Source organism: Rhamphochromis longiceps, linkage group LG3, assembly GCF_057381845.1.
Source record: "Rhamphochromis longiceps isolate RC_006_pf linkage group LG3, R_longiceps_female_GT1.1, whole genome shotgun sequence".
Classification (NCBI taxonomy): Eukaryota; Metazoa; Chordata; class Actinopteri; order Cichliformes; family Cichlidae; genus Rhamphochromis; species Rhamphochromis longiceps.
This window is the reverse complement of record NC_140559.1, coordinates 71,229,095-71,245,649: the sequence shown is the minus strand read 5'-3', so window position 1 is coordinate 71,245,649 and position 16,555 is coordinate 71,229,095. Positions and strand designations below refer to the sequence as shown.

Sequence of the window (16,555 nt, the reverse complement as noted above, 5' to 3'; positions counted from 1 at the left end):
CCAGTCGACAGTTTGGACTCTCCAGTCCAGCACACAGAAGCTTCACACCTGAATCCTGCAGGTTGAGGTTGTTACTCATGTCCAGCTCTGTCAGATGGGAGGGGTTGGACTTCAGAGCTGAGGCCACAACTTCAAAGTGAGACTCTGAGAGTTGACACTGAGTCAGTCTGTGATGATAGAAAATATAAAATGTCTTATTATAAAAGCAGAAAATCTGCATTATAAACACAGACTGAATGTATATGAAGACAAAACAGAGTGAGGTCATAATCTGATGAATCTGCTCTTCACATCTGTGCTTCAGCTCCTCTTACTGTGTTTGACATGACACAACGATTGAGTCTCTCTCAGACCTGCAGACTTTTAATGAGAATCTTTGTTTGGCTTTAATCTGCAGATGAAGGAGGAAGATGGTGTCACATTTAGGCTTCCATAATGTCCACAGTCTGTCACTGAGATCTGATCCAGAGTCAGAGTGAAGACACACATTTGGACTGTTTCCTGTTTTGACTCCAGAACATTTTGAATGAGTTCAGCTCAGTGAAGAGTTCCAGCTGGAAAGATGATCTCTGTTTGCTACCTGCTGTCAGGTACGACTGTTCACGTCCACACGCAGGAAAAACCTGCTGACTGTTACCAAACGGAGCAGAAATCTCATCACTGGACAATAATGATGAATGAACTGAGAGCTGCTGATATCAGATCTGATTTCAGGGGAACTAAACACAGAAATGATTGGCTCATTTTAGCTTTCTGAGCCATTATCTGCTGCTGTGTCGCTAGTTGGCAGAAAATGATTTGTATTCCTGTTCAGGGCTTCAGTGTTTATGAGTCCAGATCCAGGTGACAGCAAGTCAAAATGATGTTACCTGTCTGTGTCCAGCAGCAGCCTGTATTCACTTTGAATATTGTTATAACCTGACATGGATCAGTTTGTCTTTGATTGGTTTGTAAATGTCACTGTTTCCATTGGACCTGAGTGACGTACAAAGAGAGAGAGGGAGAGAAAGGAGAGAGAGGATGGAGACAGCAAAGAGAGAGCAAACACAAACAGGTGAGAGTGGACAGGTGACCAAGGTCAGCAACCAATCAGAGAGCTTCTGTTTGACCCACAGTCACTGATGATGACTGCACATAACCAAGCAGTGTGTTACTCTGATATCAAATATGGATCCTGCTCTTATAATAATGATCATCAGATGATGTTATTGTGTTATTTTGTAGCTGAATACGATGTTTGTGTGATTATCAGTGAAAGAAGCAGTGAGGAGGATGGAGAGAGAGAGAGGACAGAGGCTGAAGTTAGAAACACTAAAAGGATTTTTCATGGATTTCATGGATGATTTGAGTGATTTCCAGCAGGACACTTAAACATGTCAGTGGACGTCCTAAAGAACATATTCACTGATATGAAACGTGTCATTGAACAGGATTAATATCAGTGGAAACATGGTGGAAACAGCTGTGACTGCATGGATGTGACACACTTCAAATCTGTTCTCCACTCTTGGATTTGGGATCCATGGAGCTGCTGCTGAGTCTGTACAATAAAGGAATGGTGTGGAAGGTTGCAGCGTACGGACACAAACACTTTCTGCTTACAATCTGATTTTATTTTCAACATTAAACTACCAACCTACACTGATCAATGATGTTAATGATCACATCTGGACTCACCTAGCCTTTCTGCAGGTCCTCACAGCTGGAATCAGTCTCTGTCGTCCCCGCTCTGATGTGTTGTACTTCTGCAGGTCAAACTGATCCAGAACCTCCTCTGACATCTGCAGCATGAAGGCCAGAGCTGAGCACTGGATCTCAGAGAGTTTCTTCTCTGATCTGTTCTCTGACTTCAGGAACTCTTGGATCTCCTGATGTACTGAGAGGTCGTTCATCTCCATCAGACAGTGGAAGATGTTGATGCTTCTGTCAGGAGAGATTTTATCACTGTTCATCTCCTTCAGGTTGTTGGTGACTCTCTGGATGGTTCCTGGACTGATCTCTGTCTGACCCAGCAGACCTACTAAGAGTCTCTGGTTGGACTCCAGACAGAGGCCATGAAGGAAGCGAACAAACAGGTCCAGGTGGCCATTTTTACTCTGGAGGGATTTCTCCATGACTCTCCTCAGAAATACATCAAGTGATTGGAGATCTTTGTTATCAAAAACACTGGAAATCATCTTGATTAAAGATTTTGATTTTAGAAACATCTTCAGCACCTTTGTCTTCCTGCTGGTGTGACAGTGGAACATGTAGACAGCAGCCAGAAACTCCTGAATGCTCAGATGAACAAAGCAGTAGACTGGTTTCTGGAAGATCACACACTCTCTTTTGAAGATCTCTGTACAAACTCCTGAGTACACCGAGGCCTCTGTCACATCCAGACCACACTGCTCCAGGTCTTCTTGGTAGAACATGATGTTTCCTTTCTCCAGGTGTTCAAACGCCAGCCTCCCCAGCTTCAGAAGAACTTTCCTATCAGCCTTCGTCAGCTCCTGTGGACTCGTCTCATGTCCCTCATGGTACTTGTTCTTCTTCTTCTTTGTCTGAACCAGCAGGAAGTGTGAGTACATGTCAGTCAGGGTCTTGGGCAGCTCTCCTCTCTGCTCTGTAGTCAACATGTGCTCCAGAACTGTAGCAGTGATCCAGCAGAAGACTGGGATACTACACATGATGTGGAGGCTCCTGGATGTCTTCATGTGGGAGATGATTCTGCTGGACAGCTCTTCATCACTGAATCTCCTCCTGAAGTACTCCTCCTTCTGGGCGTCAGTGAAGCCTCTTACTTCTGTTAGCCTGTCAACACATGTAGGAGGGATCTGATTGGCTGCTGCGGGTCGGGAAGTTATCCAGACGAGAGCCGAGGGAAGCAGATTCCCCTGGATGAGGTTTGTCAGCAGCTGGCTGACTGATGACTTCTGTGTGACATCAGACAGCAGCTTCCTGTTGGTGAAATCCAATGAAAGTCTGCTTTCATCCAGGCCGTCAAAGATGAACAAAAGCTGAGAGACAGCCAGCTTCTCTGCTGTGACCTTCTGTAATGTTGGATGGAAAACATGGAGCAGCTCCAGAAGACTGTACTGCTCATCTCTGATCAGGTTCAGTTCCCTGAATGAAAGCAGAACCACCACACTGACATGTTGGTTCTCCAAGCCCTCTGCCCAGTCCAGAGTGAACTTCTGCACTGAGAAGGTTTTTCCAACACCAGCCACGCCGTTGGTCAGAACCACTCTGATGGGTCTCTGTTGGTCAGGTAAGGCTTTAAAGATGTCCTGGCACCTGATTGGAGCGTCATGGAGGGCGTCCATCTTGGAAGCTGTCTCCAGCTGCCTCACCTCATGTTGGGTATGAACCTCTTCACTCTGTCCCTCTGTGATGTAGAGCTCAGTGTAGATCCTGTTGAGGAGGGTTCTACTTCCTGTTTCATCACTTCCTTCAGTCACACGTTCACATCTCCTCCTCAGACTGATCTTATGTTCATCTAAAACCTCCTGCAGACCAACATCTGCTGAAAGAAAGAAAAACAATGAGACTAAAGAGAAAGAAAACTCTTCAATGTCTGAACAACACAAGAAGTCCAGTTTTCAGAAATGAGTCCATCAGCAGACAGATGTTCAGTCTTACTTTGTACACAGCTGCTCTGACTGGCTGTCTGCAGTCCAGCTCTGCTTCTGGATCTTTCTCCACACTGTGCAGAAGCTCTGATGGTGACACAGAAAAGTCACAGTGGAGATACTTCTGTCCACCTTTGATTAGACTCATTATAAAAAGGAAAACAAAGTTTGAACACAGTCATGTTTCCTGTTCACTGACTTACATTTATTCCATGGACACTCACTCTAACCTGAACCACAGCTACAACCCAACATTGTTGAGGCCTCATCTCCTCCTTTCCTGACTGTAGAGGTTAAATATGCAACAACCGACAAATAAAAGAATTTGGTTCATTTCAAAGAAATTCACACGGCGACCAAGTAAAGTAACCGTAGTAAAGGAGACAACATCCCGTTGATGGTGGGATTATTTGAAAGATTTGCTTCGGTCACGTCACCAAATGCAGTTGAACCACCCGTGGATCCATGTTTGACCATTCTACCACTCTGAGCTCTGCTTTTGAATCATTTTATTATTATCATCATTCATTTATTCATTCTTTGGAGGGGGGCTATTTCCTAATGCCGCCCTAATAAGCTGATGTTCAAGGGGAAATATAACAGAAACTCTTTCAGTGTTATTCATTAATAAATTAACAGATAAACTGTGAAGAAGAAAAAACTGAGATTTAAAGGAGAGAGTGAGAAACTTGATCATCCATCCTCATAATACATGTTTATCAGTATCTGCTGTGACCATACTGCAGTAATAACTACAAGTCTACATTTCTGTGACTGTTGATCAATCACAGCAGGAATCTGAGCTCATCTCTGCACACAGAGCAGCTTCAGCTCTGGGATAAACTGCTCGCTTCACGTCCTTCTCAGCTCACAGACACTCATCCTGATATTTTCCTTTAACATTTGATGGTATAATTCATCTGAGTTTACACTTTATCTGCATAAATACAGAAAAACAGACCCAAACACCAGAAACCATCAGTTTCACCATGTAGAATATATTGTTGTTTCCTTTTAATTCAGAGAAAAACTCTGATTTGGATTTTCTCTGTTCTCTTTGCCACAGCCCATCCCAGCAGCAGCTGAAGCAGCTGACTGTCACAACACTGAATAACACTTTAGGAGGAATTTCAGAGGTCAGTAAAGCTCCAGTTTCAACATCAGTTAATTAATCATAGTTCATCATAAATGTTAACCTGGCTGGCACACATGTTAATGTTAGCCATTTAAATATTAGCAGTTAGCTGAGGCCACAAGAAGAAGAGGCCCTAGAAGAACAATGGATGATAAGATTAGATTTTCAAGACTAGGCAGAGACGTGTTTTCCTTTACTGTCTCTTACAGAGGAGGGAGCAGATACCAGACGAGGTCACGGAGGTACGGGGAGGATTCGCAGCAGACAGCAAGACTGCCACGTCCATGCGAGAGAACGATGGCTACGATAATCTCTATTTTTAAGATAAGATAAGAGATAAGATAAGATAGAACTTTATTAATCCCTCGGGTGGGTTCCTCTGGGAAATTCGACTTCCAAAAAGCACAGCAACGACCGAAGTTACAGTTACAGAATTGTTTATATATATATATATATACACATACACACACACACACACACACATATATATAAATACAGAGACAAATATAAATAAAATATACAAAGGGGATAAATAGAATAAATAGGAATAAAAAATAAAATAAAAATACAATGTCTCCCTATATAATGTTGTACAGCCCATGTGAGGGTTATCCTCTCTGCGAACCAGATGCTTGATTTCACACAGAGGTCCACCAACTGAATTTGATCAGTTATGGAACGATTTACCTCGACAGGCTCCTTCACTCGCTGCTTTTAAACCTCCTTTAAAACACACTTTTACTCCCTGACCTTTGACCCAGTGTGACATGTTGACTCACTACCTCAGACAGCTTAAAAATAGTCTTTTTGTTTTTTGGTGCTGCCGAAAAGAACCGTAAAATATCTGTCCTATATACAGTTATGTTCATATATTTTTGTGCTACATCAGGAAACTCAAAAACATAGTTTTTAATATTTTAATCCTTATTTTTAAAACTTTTTTTGTCATTTTTCTGAATAACACTTTAGGAGGAACGTCTTGATGCATTCTCAATCATCCAGGAAAGTAAATCTCCAAAAGTTGATTCTCTTCATCTGGACGTAGCGTAAATGTGTCCCAGCTGGACTTTTGTCAAAGCTGGAAAGGCTCCTAAAGAAAGTTCCAGTCGATCCAGGAGAGAAGGACAACCGCTGCCTAAGAGAAAACCTGTAGCTATCCCATATGTGTCAGGAGTGTCGGAGCAGCTGAGTCGCATTTTTTCTAAACACTGGGTCTCTGTGGCTTTTAAACCCCAAAACACGCTGCGCCAAAAACTGGTCCACCCCAAGGATCGGGTCCCCCGACACAAACAGAGTAACATAGTGTACGCTGTTAAGTGCAGGAGGATTGGCAGGATTTATACATCGGGGAAACCAAACAACCTCTGGCTACAACACAGCAGAGCTTCCTCGTCAGGCCAGGACTCTGCAGTCTATTTACACCTACAGGCCAGTGGACACTCTTTCAATGATGAGGATGTAACATCCCGGACAGGGAGGAACGCTGGTTTGAAGGCGGAGTCAAGGAGGCCATTTACGTGAAAAGGGAAAGACCATCTCTGAATTGAGGAGGGGGCCTAAGGGTACATCTGTCACCATCTTACATGCTGTGATTGCAGCCATTCCCCAACTCTCTGTGAATGGTACTCATGACCATTGATCAATGGTTGTTGATCAATGGTCATGAGAATTGCATAATTAAGATTAAGGAACTGACCTCACAGCCCATTGTTCCTTCAGTGGGCTGGTTTCAGTCATTATGCAAATGTCCTGTTTATAAGATTGAAACCTGCAGTCAGCTGAGACTGAAGGAGTCACCTGGATGATGACGAAACGTTTCTCCCACTAAACGGGGGGGCGATCGTGGCTCAAGAGTTGGGCGTTCGTCTTGTAATCGGAAAGTTGCCGGTTCGAGCCTCGGCTTGGACAGTCTCGGTCGTTGTGTCCTTGGGCAAGACACTTCACCTGTTGCCTACTGGTGGTGGTCAGAGGGCCCGGTGGCGCCAGTGTCCGGCAGCCTCGCCTCTGTCAGTGCGCCCCAGGGTGGCTGTGGCTACAATGTAGCTTGCCATCACCAGTGTGTGAATGTGTGTGTGAATGGGTGGATGACTGGATATGTAAAGCGCTTTGGGGTCCTTAGGGACTAGTAAAAGCGCTATATAAATACAGGCCATTTACCATTTAAACGCTATGAACAGAAACAACTTTTGGAGAAAGTTGAATCAGTATTTCAGCTTTAAGAGGGTATTTTAACACAAACATCAGTCCTTCTACTTAAGTATGTTTGACACTTTGTTTAATCATCATTTTTAAAGATCAAATATAATTATGTTTGTTATTTGTGGATTTTAAATGTCCTTGACAGAGACAGATGATGATCATTATCCTGCACTGTGCTCTCAGGTTTGGTCGAGCTAGCACAAAGAATGGCTATGTTGAACTTCCTCCTGGGATCTACACTAAGAAGTGAGTCCAACATTAGCAGGGTCTCTTTCCTTTATCTGGATTCACTTTAGCATTCACAGTCACGTGAAGCTTGTTATTAACTCGATAAGTCAACCCAGGGTTTCAGCTGAGCGCTCACATGAAACATGGCAGCATCTGATCAATCATATTCATGGAGACGTGTATCAGCAACAGAGCAGCTGAGTTTGCAGAAGGAAGTCAAACTAAACCACAGGAACAATATGAGGAGATTACACACATAATAAAATACTAGCAGTAACACAGCTGCTGCAGACAAATCAGTCGTGTGATCGTGTGTGAGAGGAGAAGGACTGTAAAGGAGTTTGGTGTTAAAAGCTCTGTATGAATGTGGGAGACTTTGAAGGGCTTTAAAAAGGCCAATATAAAATAAAAGGCAGCAAAATTGCTGAGTGTGAAAGTCACCAGACTTATCAGAGCTCTGTGATTAAGACCTGTAAGAACACCTGTTTGTACTTGTTGGCATTATATCAAACACACACGTATATTAAGCCTTTGTTTGAACTCTGGTTGAATTTGTTACTTTCAGACTGTGAAACATCACAGAGGCTGCAGCTGCAGATCTTTTATTCACCTGGAAATTTACTTTAAATGTTAGATGGAAAATGTATTGCTCAGTTTAACCAAAGTAAGAACAAGAATCCATAAACCTTCATAAAGACAAACATCTCCCCAGAACATTGAACTGCTGAAGTGTCACTGAAGGGAAAAACTATTTGTCCTCCTCCATCCAGCAACACCTGAAACACCTGAGTGGAAGCTCCTCCCTACACTGTGTTTGAAGCAAAGCACAAAGGAGACACCTGCTGGAGCAGCTGGAGTCCTACAGACACTCAGCCTCTTCACTACACAAACACCTCCTACAACATCCACTCTTTCCACTCTGACTGCTGTGTTTGTGGAAACACTCCAACACATACCGCTTCACACCAACATAGAAATGTGTGAAAAAGAGCTGAGCTGATATTAAACATGAGGATTTATTCAGAAATACAGAGTCAGGAACAACATCTAGACACACATTACCTCTCAGCAGCAGAAGAACATCCTTTAAAGTCTATATAAAAATCCTTCGACACGTTGCTCTTTAAGGAAACACAGCTGGGTTCAGGTCCAGGAGATTCTGGCCTCTTATTGATCCTAAAAGAAAAACAATAAATGTAACAGCTTCATGAGACAGGAAGGAAAAACTGGAAATATTAAATTAAAGACATGATGAACAATCTCATAAAAATAATGTACTTACTCTTTGTCACATAACAGTCTTTTGTTAAAGTTTACACCAACACCCTTCGACCTGTTGCTCTTTAAGGAAACACAGCTGGGTTCAGGTCCAGGCTCTGGATTAGTTTCAGGGTTATGTCCAGCTGAGCCTGGTACGCCCCACAGCTCTGGGCTTTAAAACAACACACACAGAGGTATGAGTGTGAATAATGATGGAGCAGTGATGTGAGTGCTGAGCTGTGACATGGAGAAGAGTCATGGACAGTTAGAGATGGTCATCTCACCTCTGAGCTTTGGTCTGGCTCTCATGTTCCCCACACAGAGTGCTTTTAGAGGGAGGGACTCCCTCCTCTCTGTCCTCACACTGATCCATGCTGCTCAGTTCACATCAGCTCACACACACTTTCTACCTTCACCTGCAGAGGAAACACAAATCATTCATGTGCACATCAACTGAGAGCTGCAGAGGTCGTGTCTGATGTGTTGGACTAACATCCATCTGAGACGCAGCTTTCATCAGTTCACTACAAAAAGTGTCACAGAGCCCAGTTCAGCCTCCAAATCCTCCATTACTGTAGTCCTACAAAGCAGCAGGTCAAACATGGCTGCAGAGAGCAGCTTTATGTCAGTAACCATGTCCAGGACCGAGCTGACTGCTTACAGAGTTCATACTCTAACTGCTAGCTGCTCTGCTAGCTAAGCTAACTCAGTAACAGTGACTCTGACAGCAGTTACTGTGGAACAGCGGCCGAGCTCAGGACACATTCAGTGTGTTTAGTCTGAGTCCTGGACTCTGATTCAATGGATTCAATCCAGCTCAGAGTTTCATGTGTTCATCAGAATAAAATACATGTACTAATATAACAGAAGTAATGCTCTGAATGCAGGACTGTAATGGAGGATAAATAAGGTTTTTACAGCCTGAAAGAAACATTCAGTTCATATATTTGTAGACAGTGAAGCAGCTTTTAATACTGCAGCTGTTTCCTTCACCTGTGTGTGTGTGAGCCACACCTTCATGTGCTGCTGTAGAAATATGTGGTCTGACTGCTCAGACTGAGTCTAGGAGGAAAGTTCACACGCTGGAGAAAGTTTTGTTCCTAACTTTGTCAGAGTTCGGCTCCAAAGACAAAGAAGACGGAGCTCACAGTCTGTAGATGGTCCTCAGTGTGTGTGTGAAGCACACAGGAGTGTGTTTATGTCAGCAAATCAGTGTGTGTGAAGAGTCTGAGGGAGTGTGTGAATGAGACTCAACACTGAACAGTCCAAGAAAAGCGTCTGGATTTCTTTAAGTTTAACTTAAAGAAGTCCAGACGCTTTTCTTTTTGTCTCCATAATGTCTCCATAATGCTGCAATGTTATCTGCCCCAGAAACACTGTGCAGAAGCTCTGATGGTGACACAGAAAAGTCACAGTGGAGATACTTCTGTCCACCTTTGATTAGACTCATTATAAAAAGGAAAACAAAGTTTGAACACAGTCATGTTTCCTGTTCACTGACTTACATTTATTCCATGGACACTCACTCTAACCTGAACCACAGCTACAACCCAACATTGTTGAGGCCTCATCTCCTCCTTTCCTGACTGTAGAGGTTAAATATGCAACAACCAACAAATAAAAGAATTTGGTTCATTTCAAAGAAATTCACACGGTGACCAAGTAAAGTAACCGTAGTAAAGGAGACAACATCCCGTTGATGGTGGGATTATTTGAAAGATTTGCTTTAGTCACGTCACCAAATGCAGTTGAACCACCCGTGGATCCATGTTTGACCATTCTACCACTCTGAGCTCTGCTTTTGAATCATTTTATTATTATCATCATTCATTTATTCATTCTTTGGAGGGGGGCTATTTCCTAATGCCGCCCTAATAAGCTGATGTTCAAGGGGAAATATAACAGAAACTCTTTCAGTGTTATTCATTAATAAATTAACAGATAAACTGTGAAGAAGAAAAAAACTGAGATTTAAAGGAGAGAGTGAGAAACTTGATCATCCATCCTCATAATACATGTTTATCAGTATCTGCTGTGACCATACTACATTTCTGTGACTGTTGATCAATCACAGCAGGAATCTGAGCTCATCTCTGCGCACAGAGTAGCTTCAGCTCTGGGATAAACTGCTCGCTTCACGTCCTTCTCAGCTCACAGACACTCATCCTGATATTTTCCTTTAACATTTGATGGTATCTGGAATAGTTGGCAGTAATAAGGATGATTTTCTGTAAAATAATATTGATATGAGCCGTGAATTATTCGTAGATGAGCGTTAGATTAGTTTGATGGGTTAACTGAGAGAGCTGAAGATATGGTGGACATGCTGACCTCGCTCCGTGGTGTACAGGGCCGTTTACCCTCATGATTAATATTCACAATAAAAAAATGAGGCGAACATCATGAAGTCTGTGTGTGTTTCATAGTGTCGAACCACCTTTGTACAGTTAAACCTAACAGTTACTACATGACGGAAACACCAACGTTATTTCTTTTATGTGTTTATCAGGTCACGCTGATTATTGAACAAAAACCCAAACATCAGATGTTAATCGAATCTTTTTGCTCTCTCTCCTCCTTAAACATGTTTTTAATGTTAGTTATAATTCAGAATTGGTGACTGGAACACGTATGACACATACGAACATCAGGAAATAAAAACACGATAAATATAACCTCTGTAAATGAAGTCAGTGTACAGCGGGGGTTATTACAGCTGTGTACCGGCCTGCGCTTTGTCGGTGGTAATAGCAGCTCGATTGCTTGCGAGGCGAGCGGGTATGTCCCACGCTTTGCCGTGAGACTGGGCTGGGCAGACATCTCCGAAATCATCGAAGCACTTTTGCAAAAAAGCTGTATCTTGACAAACCGACCAGACATCTGAAGATTAAACCACTACATTCTCGGCTAAAAAATATTAAAACGGTATTTGGTGAGACACAAACTGTCATGGTCCCCGTGTCTGCCCGGCTGACTCAGGTTGGCTACATATGTTTCTTGTTTACATCTACCTCTCTCACGCTAGCTGTGTCTCGCCAGGGCGGAGCTCATTGCGGGCTCCCACCCCTGGCCCTTGCACCTGAAGTTAATCACACATCTGTGGCTCATCGCCTAAACTCATCCACTACTTAAGGCAGAGGCTGGAAACATCTCGTCGCTGGACTATTGAGTAACCTCGGTAGTAAGCTCCGGAGTACTAGTCTCTTGTTGCCTTTTCGTATCGCTGACCCTTTGGATTAATCACTTGTTGTCTGTAAACAGGAATTCCGTTTCCCTGGAACCCTTGGTGTGCTGTGTTTTTTATGAAGTCCCTCGTGTGTGAAGAGCTCCTTTCCCGGATTTCCCTGTGCCCTGGATTCCCCCTGCCATCTCACTTGTATATATTTGCACCTGGTGTTGTATAGTAAAAAACTGAACTGTATTCTAGCTGCCTTGTCTGCGCTTGAGTCCATCCCACACACAAACACAAACAGGGTTTTTCAAAGTTCAGTTCTGTTAGTTTCCACATGGCAGTTGTTGGTGTGCAGTAACGCCTTCTAAAAACAATGGCCACCAGGCCAAAGCAATGGTTCTGACTCGATCAGCATTAACCCCGCCCCCTGGGTTTGATGGGTGAGGTTGACACATAAAATAAATTTATGGTGAGACCTGAAGGAGTCAACTGTGCCAAAATGAATTAATTAAATACACCATTAAATAATTATTTAAATGTGGCAATAATTAATTAAAACGTGAAATAATTAATTAATTAATTAAATGTGTCAAAAAATGTTTATTTAATTATTTATTTCCCATTTTAATTAATTATTTCAAATTTTAATTAATTATTGTCACATTTAATTTATTATTCAATGGTGCATTTAATTAATTCATTATGGCACTCCTGGTATTCCATACTGTGGTTGGGTCGACTTTACTATATAGATGTTTCACATGTTTCCATCTCAGCAGCCCCATTGACAGATCACAGTATTATTACTTTTAAACTTAACCCTGAAAATAAAACGCAGTTTAAAAAAGATTACTGGAAATTAAATGCAGATCTATTAATTGATGACGGGTATGTTAAGATAGTTAAAGAGCTCCTCCATAACATTTACAACAACGTAACAATTGGCAATTACATACATAGATGGGAATTCTTTCATTTAAAGTTAGAGAATTTTCAATTACGTTTAGTAAAATGAAAAGTAGACAACAGAAGGAATTTGAAAGTAAATTACTTTACGATATAAATAACTATTGTAATAGACATTTTATGTCAGAGGCTGATAAGAAATCCCTGTTGTCTTTACTCAATTAGATGATCTATACAAGAAAAAGGCTCATGGAGCTTACATTAGAGCTCGTGCAAAATGGATAGAAGAAGCTGAAAAAGTGCTTCATATTTCTACAATTTGGAGAAACGGAGGCAAGAAAAGAAATCTATTAATACATTAATCATAAATGGGGAGGAATCATAAGACATAATCATAAGACACAAATCATAAGACTGTAGCGGAAGAAAAACATAAATTTTACTCAAATTTATTCTCCTCAAAATATTTAATTGCTGATTCATTAACTTTTTGTGATCAGATTGAACCTTATACTCCAAAAATCGATTCTGTATTCAGAGAAATTTGTGATTCTGATATATCACTGGATGACTGAGATCAAGCCTTAAACAAACTGAAAATGACAAAGCTCCTGGTCAGGATGGCTTGACTGCAATCTTTTATAAATTCTTCTGGAAAGAAATAAAAGAATTTTTCTTCAAAACTATTACTGAAATCATTAGTAATGAAATGTTAGCAACGACAATGAAACAGGGTCTTATCTCCCTTATTCCCAAACCTGGTAAAGATAAAAGACTAATCGATAATCTACGACCAATAATATTAGATTGGTTGTAGATCTACTGGATTCTAATCACTTAATTGAAGATGATGGTGTGATTCTTTTTTTAGACTTTTATAAGGCATTTGATACGGTCGAACATCCTTTTATTTTAAAAGCTCTACCCTATTTTGGTTTTGGTAAACAAAACTTCATAGATTTAATTTCTTTATTATACTCTGACTCAATATTTCTGTTTCTTTACCTTTTGGAACATCTAAACGCTTTAATGTTAGACGAGGAATCGTCAGTTTTTATAGAACATGAATGAAATTTCACTTTTCTCAAAGGCTTCTGGTTTATACCTGAATATTAGAAAATGAGAATTATTAACTATTCGTGATTGTGACCTAGTAGCTCTCTTAACATAGCTGTTAAAACTGACATTAAATATTTGGGTATTATAATGTCAAAGAACACAAATAATAGAGAAAATCTACATTTTGAGCAAATTACCCAGAAATCAAAAAGATTACAGGCTACAAAGACACCTCTCCATCTTTGGACGTGTCTTGCTTACTAAAACAGAAGGTATCTCTGGATTGATTTATCCATCACAATGTTTATATGTTTCCAATAGTCTAATCAATAATATAAATCAAATTAATTTCAATTACATTTGGAGAAACAAGCAACATTATGTTAGGAAGAATGATATAGTGAAGTCATTTGAAGAAGGAGGTTTGAATGCGATTGATTTTGAAGCAATGATGGTTCCATCAAACTCAAATGGTTGCAATCTTTCATAAATAATTCAAACAGTATTTGGTTTTATTTCCCCAAAGTAATTTTGGAGAAGCTGGGTGGCATTGAATTTCTTATAAAGTGCGACTTTGAAATTTCCAAATTAAATTATCCAATTTTCACAAACAGGTTCTCCAGTACTGGAAAATGATACACAAGCATATTTTTTCTCCACATACAAATTCGATTTGGAACAACAGATGTATACGATAAAAGAAAATCCATCTTTTATAAGGATTGGATGGATCATGGCATTCGGACGGTTTTACACCTTTTAGACAATGACGGAAATGTGTTAACATATAACAAATTCATAGATAATTATGGCATATCATGTACTCAGAGTAAATTCATTACAGTTGTGAAAGCAATTCCCCCTGCAATGATTCAGATGTCTTCCCCCGATTGAACAACAACCTGTCAACAACATGCTGTGACTCTTCTTCCCTCTAAAGTCCTGGTGTTAACACTCACCCTGCATCAGCTTCACCTATTTTTTAATTGTTTTTACTTTTCAAACCGACGGATCATTTGAAGCCAACCATCCAAAAACTGCTTCAGCTGTGTTTGATGTTTATGCTACAGCCTGTTTACCAATATAATCAATATCAGATATCAGAGCAACAGAAACCTCGGTGATCAGGACGCTGGGACTGAGAACAGGAAGTGGCTCAAACGTCACAGTTTCATAACGTCACCCTGAACTCCACTCACGGAGTTTCTGTCGCCATTGTAGTTTTTAAAGTCCCGTGATAAAGGCGGGTCTTTCTGTGAATCCGCACGCTCATTGGCTAATAGCTCGAGATTGACACATCGTTATCCAATGAGCGTGCGGGAACTTCCGACATAAAGTTGTTTCCTTTGAAAAACCAAAGTCTGATTATTTTTGCCTCCACTGACGGAGCCTGTTGTTCCCGCCACAGAGACACAGTAATGTCAGAGCGGTGTTAACACTCACCCTGCCTCAGCACAGCTCTCACTCTCCTCCTGCTCTCTCACACTAAACGGAGGCTCAGCTAAACTCACTTCCTCTCTACTTACAGGAAACCAGCGCTCAGAGGAGCCGACCGGCCTCACATTTCACCCACAGACACGAACAGCGTGGAATTATTTTATGTCATAAGAAGAAACATATTCATGTTAACACTCACCTGCCTCAGCTCCACCTTCCTCCTCCTGCTGCTCTGAACAGAGGATCAATACTTTCACTTTCACTGCTGCTCCCTAAACACAGAGGATGCTGGGACTTGTAGTTTTTTCCTTCCGGTGCGGTCTTCCTCTTTGTTTGTTTGTGTTCAAGTTATTTCGATCATGTAAACATCAACAGAACACGTGAAGCCACACAGAGTTTGTATGTCGAGGTGGGTAGGAGGGTTTGAGGGTTTGGGGAGGGGTCAGAGGGAAGAGGTCTCGCCAGTTGTAGGATCTCTAACATTAGAAGCTAAAAATGTGTCTCATATAGGTGTTATTTTGGTACTTTACACGTCACACAGTTTCAACAACTCCTTATATGGTACAAGTTCCTCTTTTCTTTCTGGCTTCCTGTATTTATTAATATGCTTGTATATTTCTACACTAACTTCCTGTTTTTCAGTCTGGCTGAGCACTTAGTTTGTGAGTCAAAAGTGGCCTTGCTTTACAAACCTTCATTATTAAAGTACATAAAACAATATAATCAGAAAATAAGCACTAAGAATATATTAATTACATGACAGTTCTCCCCCTTTTCGTGTTTGCTAAGAAACACGACATAATTCCCAATTTATCCCATTAAGTTTACCTGCATGTTAAAAGGCTAAAATATAACAAAAGAGATTATGCTAAACAAAATGAAACCTTTCAATTGCCCAACCCTATCTGTCCCCTCAACGGGTTGTATGTTATCAATGTTTCCTTATTATTCCGTCATAATTACTTCTATCCACAACAAATAAATCAAGCTCTAAGACAGCACCTGTGAAATGTGAAATGTCCTAAATCTACTTCCTACTCCCCCTTTTTTTACCCAGAATCCCAATTTAAACCCACTTCTGACTTCCCTCAGTGCTCACTGTAAACTCCAAACAGATACCATTAGCTTTTTCTGGTAAAAGGTCCTAGATTATTTTGTCAATCTTTGGAAACATCCTCTATAGAGTTTCATCTTCAAAACTTAGTCCTGGTTTCTTTGCCCCCTTTAACGGGTAGAACACATCCGGCCTGAACACTGCGTTTGGGTTATTTACATAACATAGAAATCCTGCAACTATTCCTAAAGTCCCTCTCATTACTCTTCATTACTTTTATGCTCACATTTAACCTGTGTCTAACGAGCTTTTAATCTCCTAAACAACACATTTTCTGGAACTATGGTTCTCTGTGTTCTGTGCTTCTTTTGGTTCCCCGTTCTCTGGTTGGTTCCGTTCGGTCTGGGGCTTCCAGGATTCTCGCCACCAATGTAGTCGCTGTGGTCCTGAAATCTTCTCCTGTAAAGGACAAAAAACAAAACGCCTCTCTCTGC

The 16,555-nt window shown here is 41.1% G+C and overlaps 2 protein-coding genes across 2 annotated transcripts in view; one reads left to right on the top strand and one right to left on the bottom strand.

Moving 5' to 3' along the window:
- The window catches only part of LOC146676629 (uncharacterized), a 456,001-nt gene that overhangs the window by 56,905 nt on the left and 382,541 nt on the right, over window positions 1-16,555 (top strand). The window lies entirely within an intron of this gene.
- LOC146676646 (protein NLRC3-like) lies at window positions 1,674-3,499 on the bottom strand. The gene has a single exon (XM_085401233.1). It carries the CDS (start codon window positions 3,303-3,305, stop codon window positions 1,674-1,676), a length of 1,632 nt encoding a protein of 543 aa, XP_085257359.1. The 5' UTR covers window positions 3,306-3,499.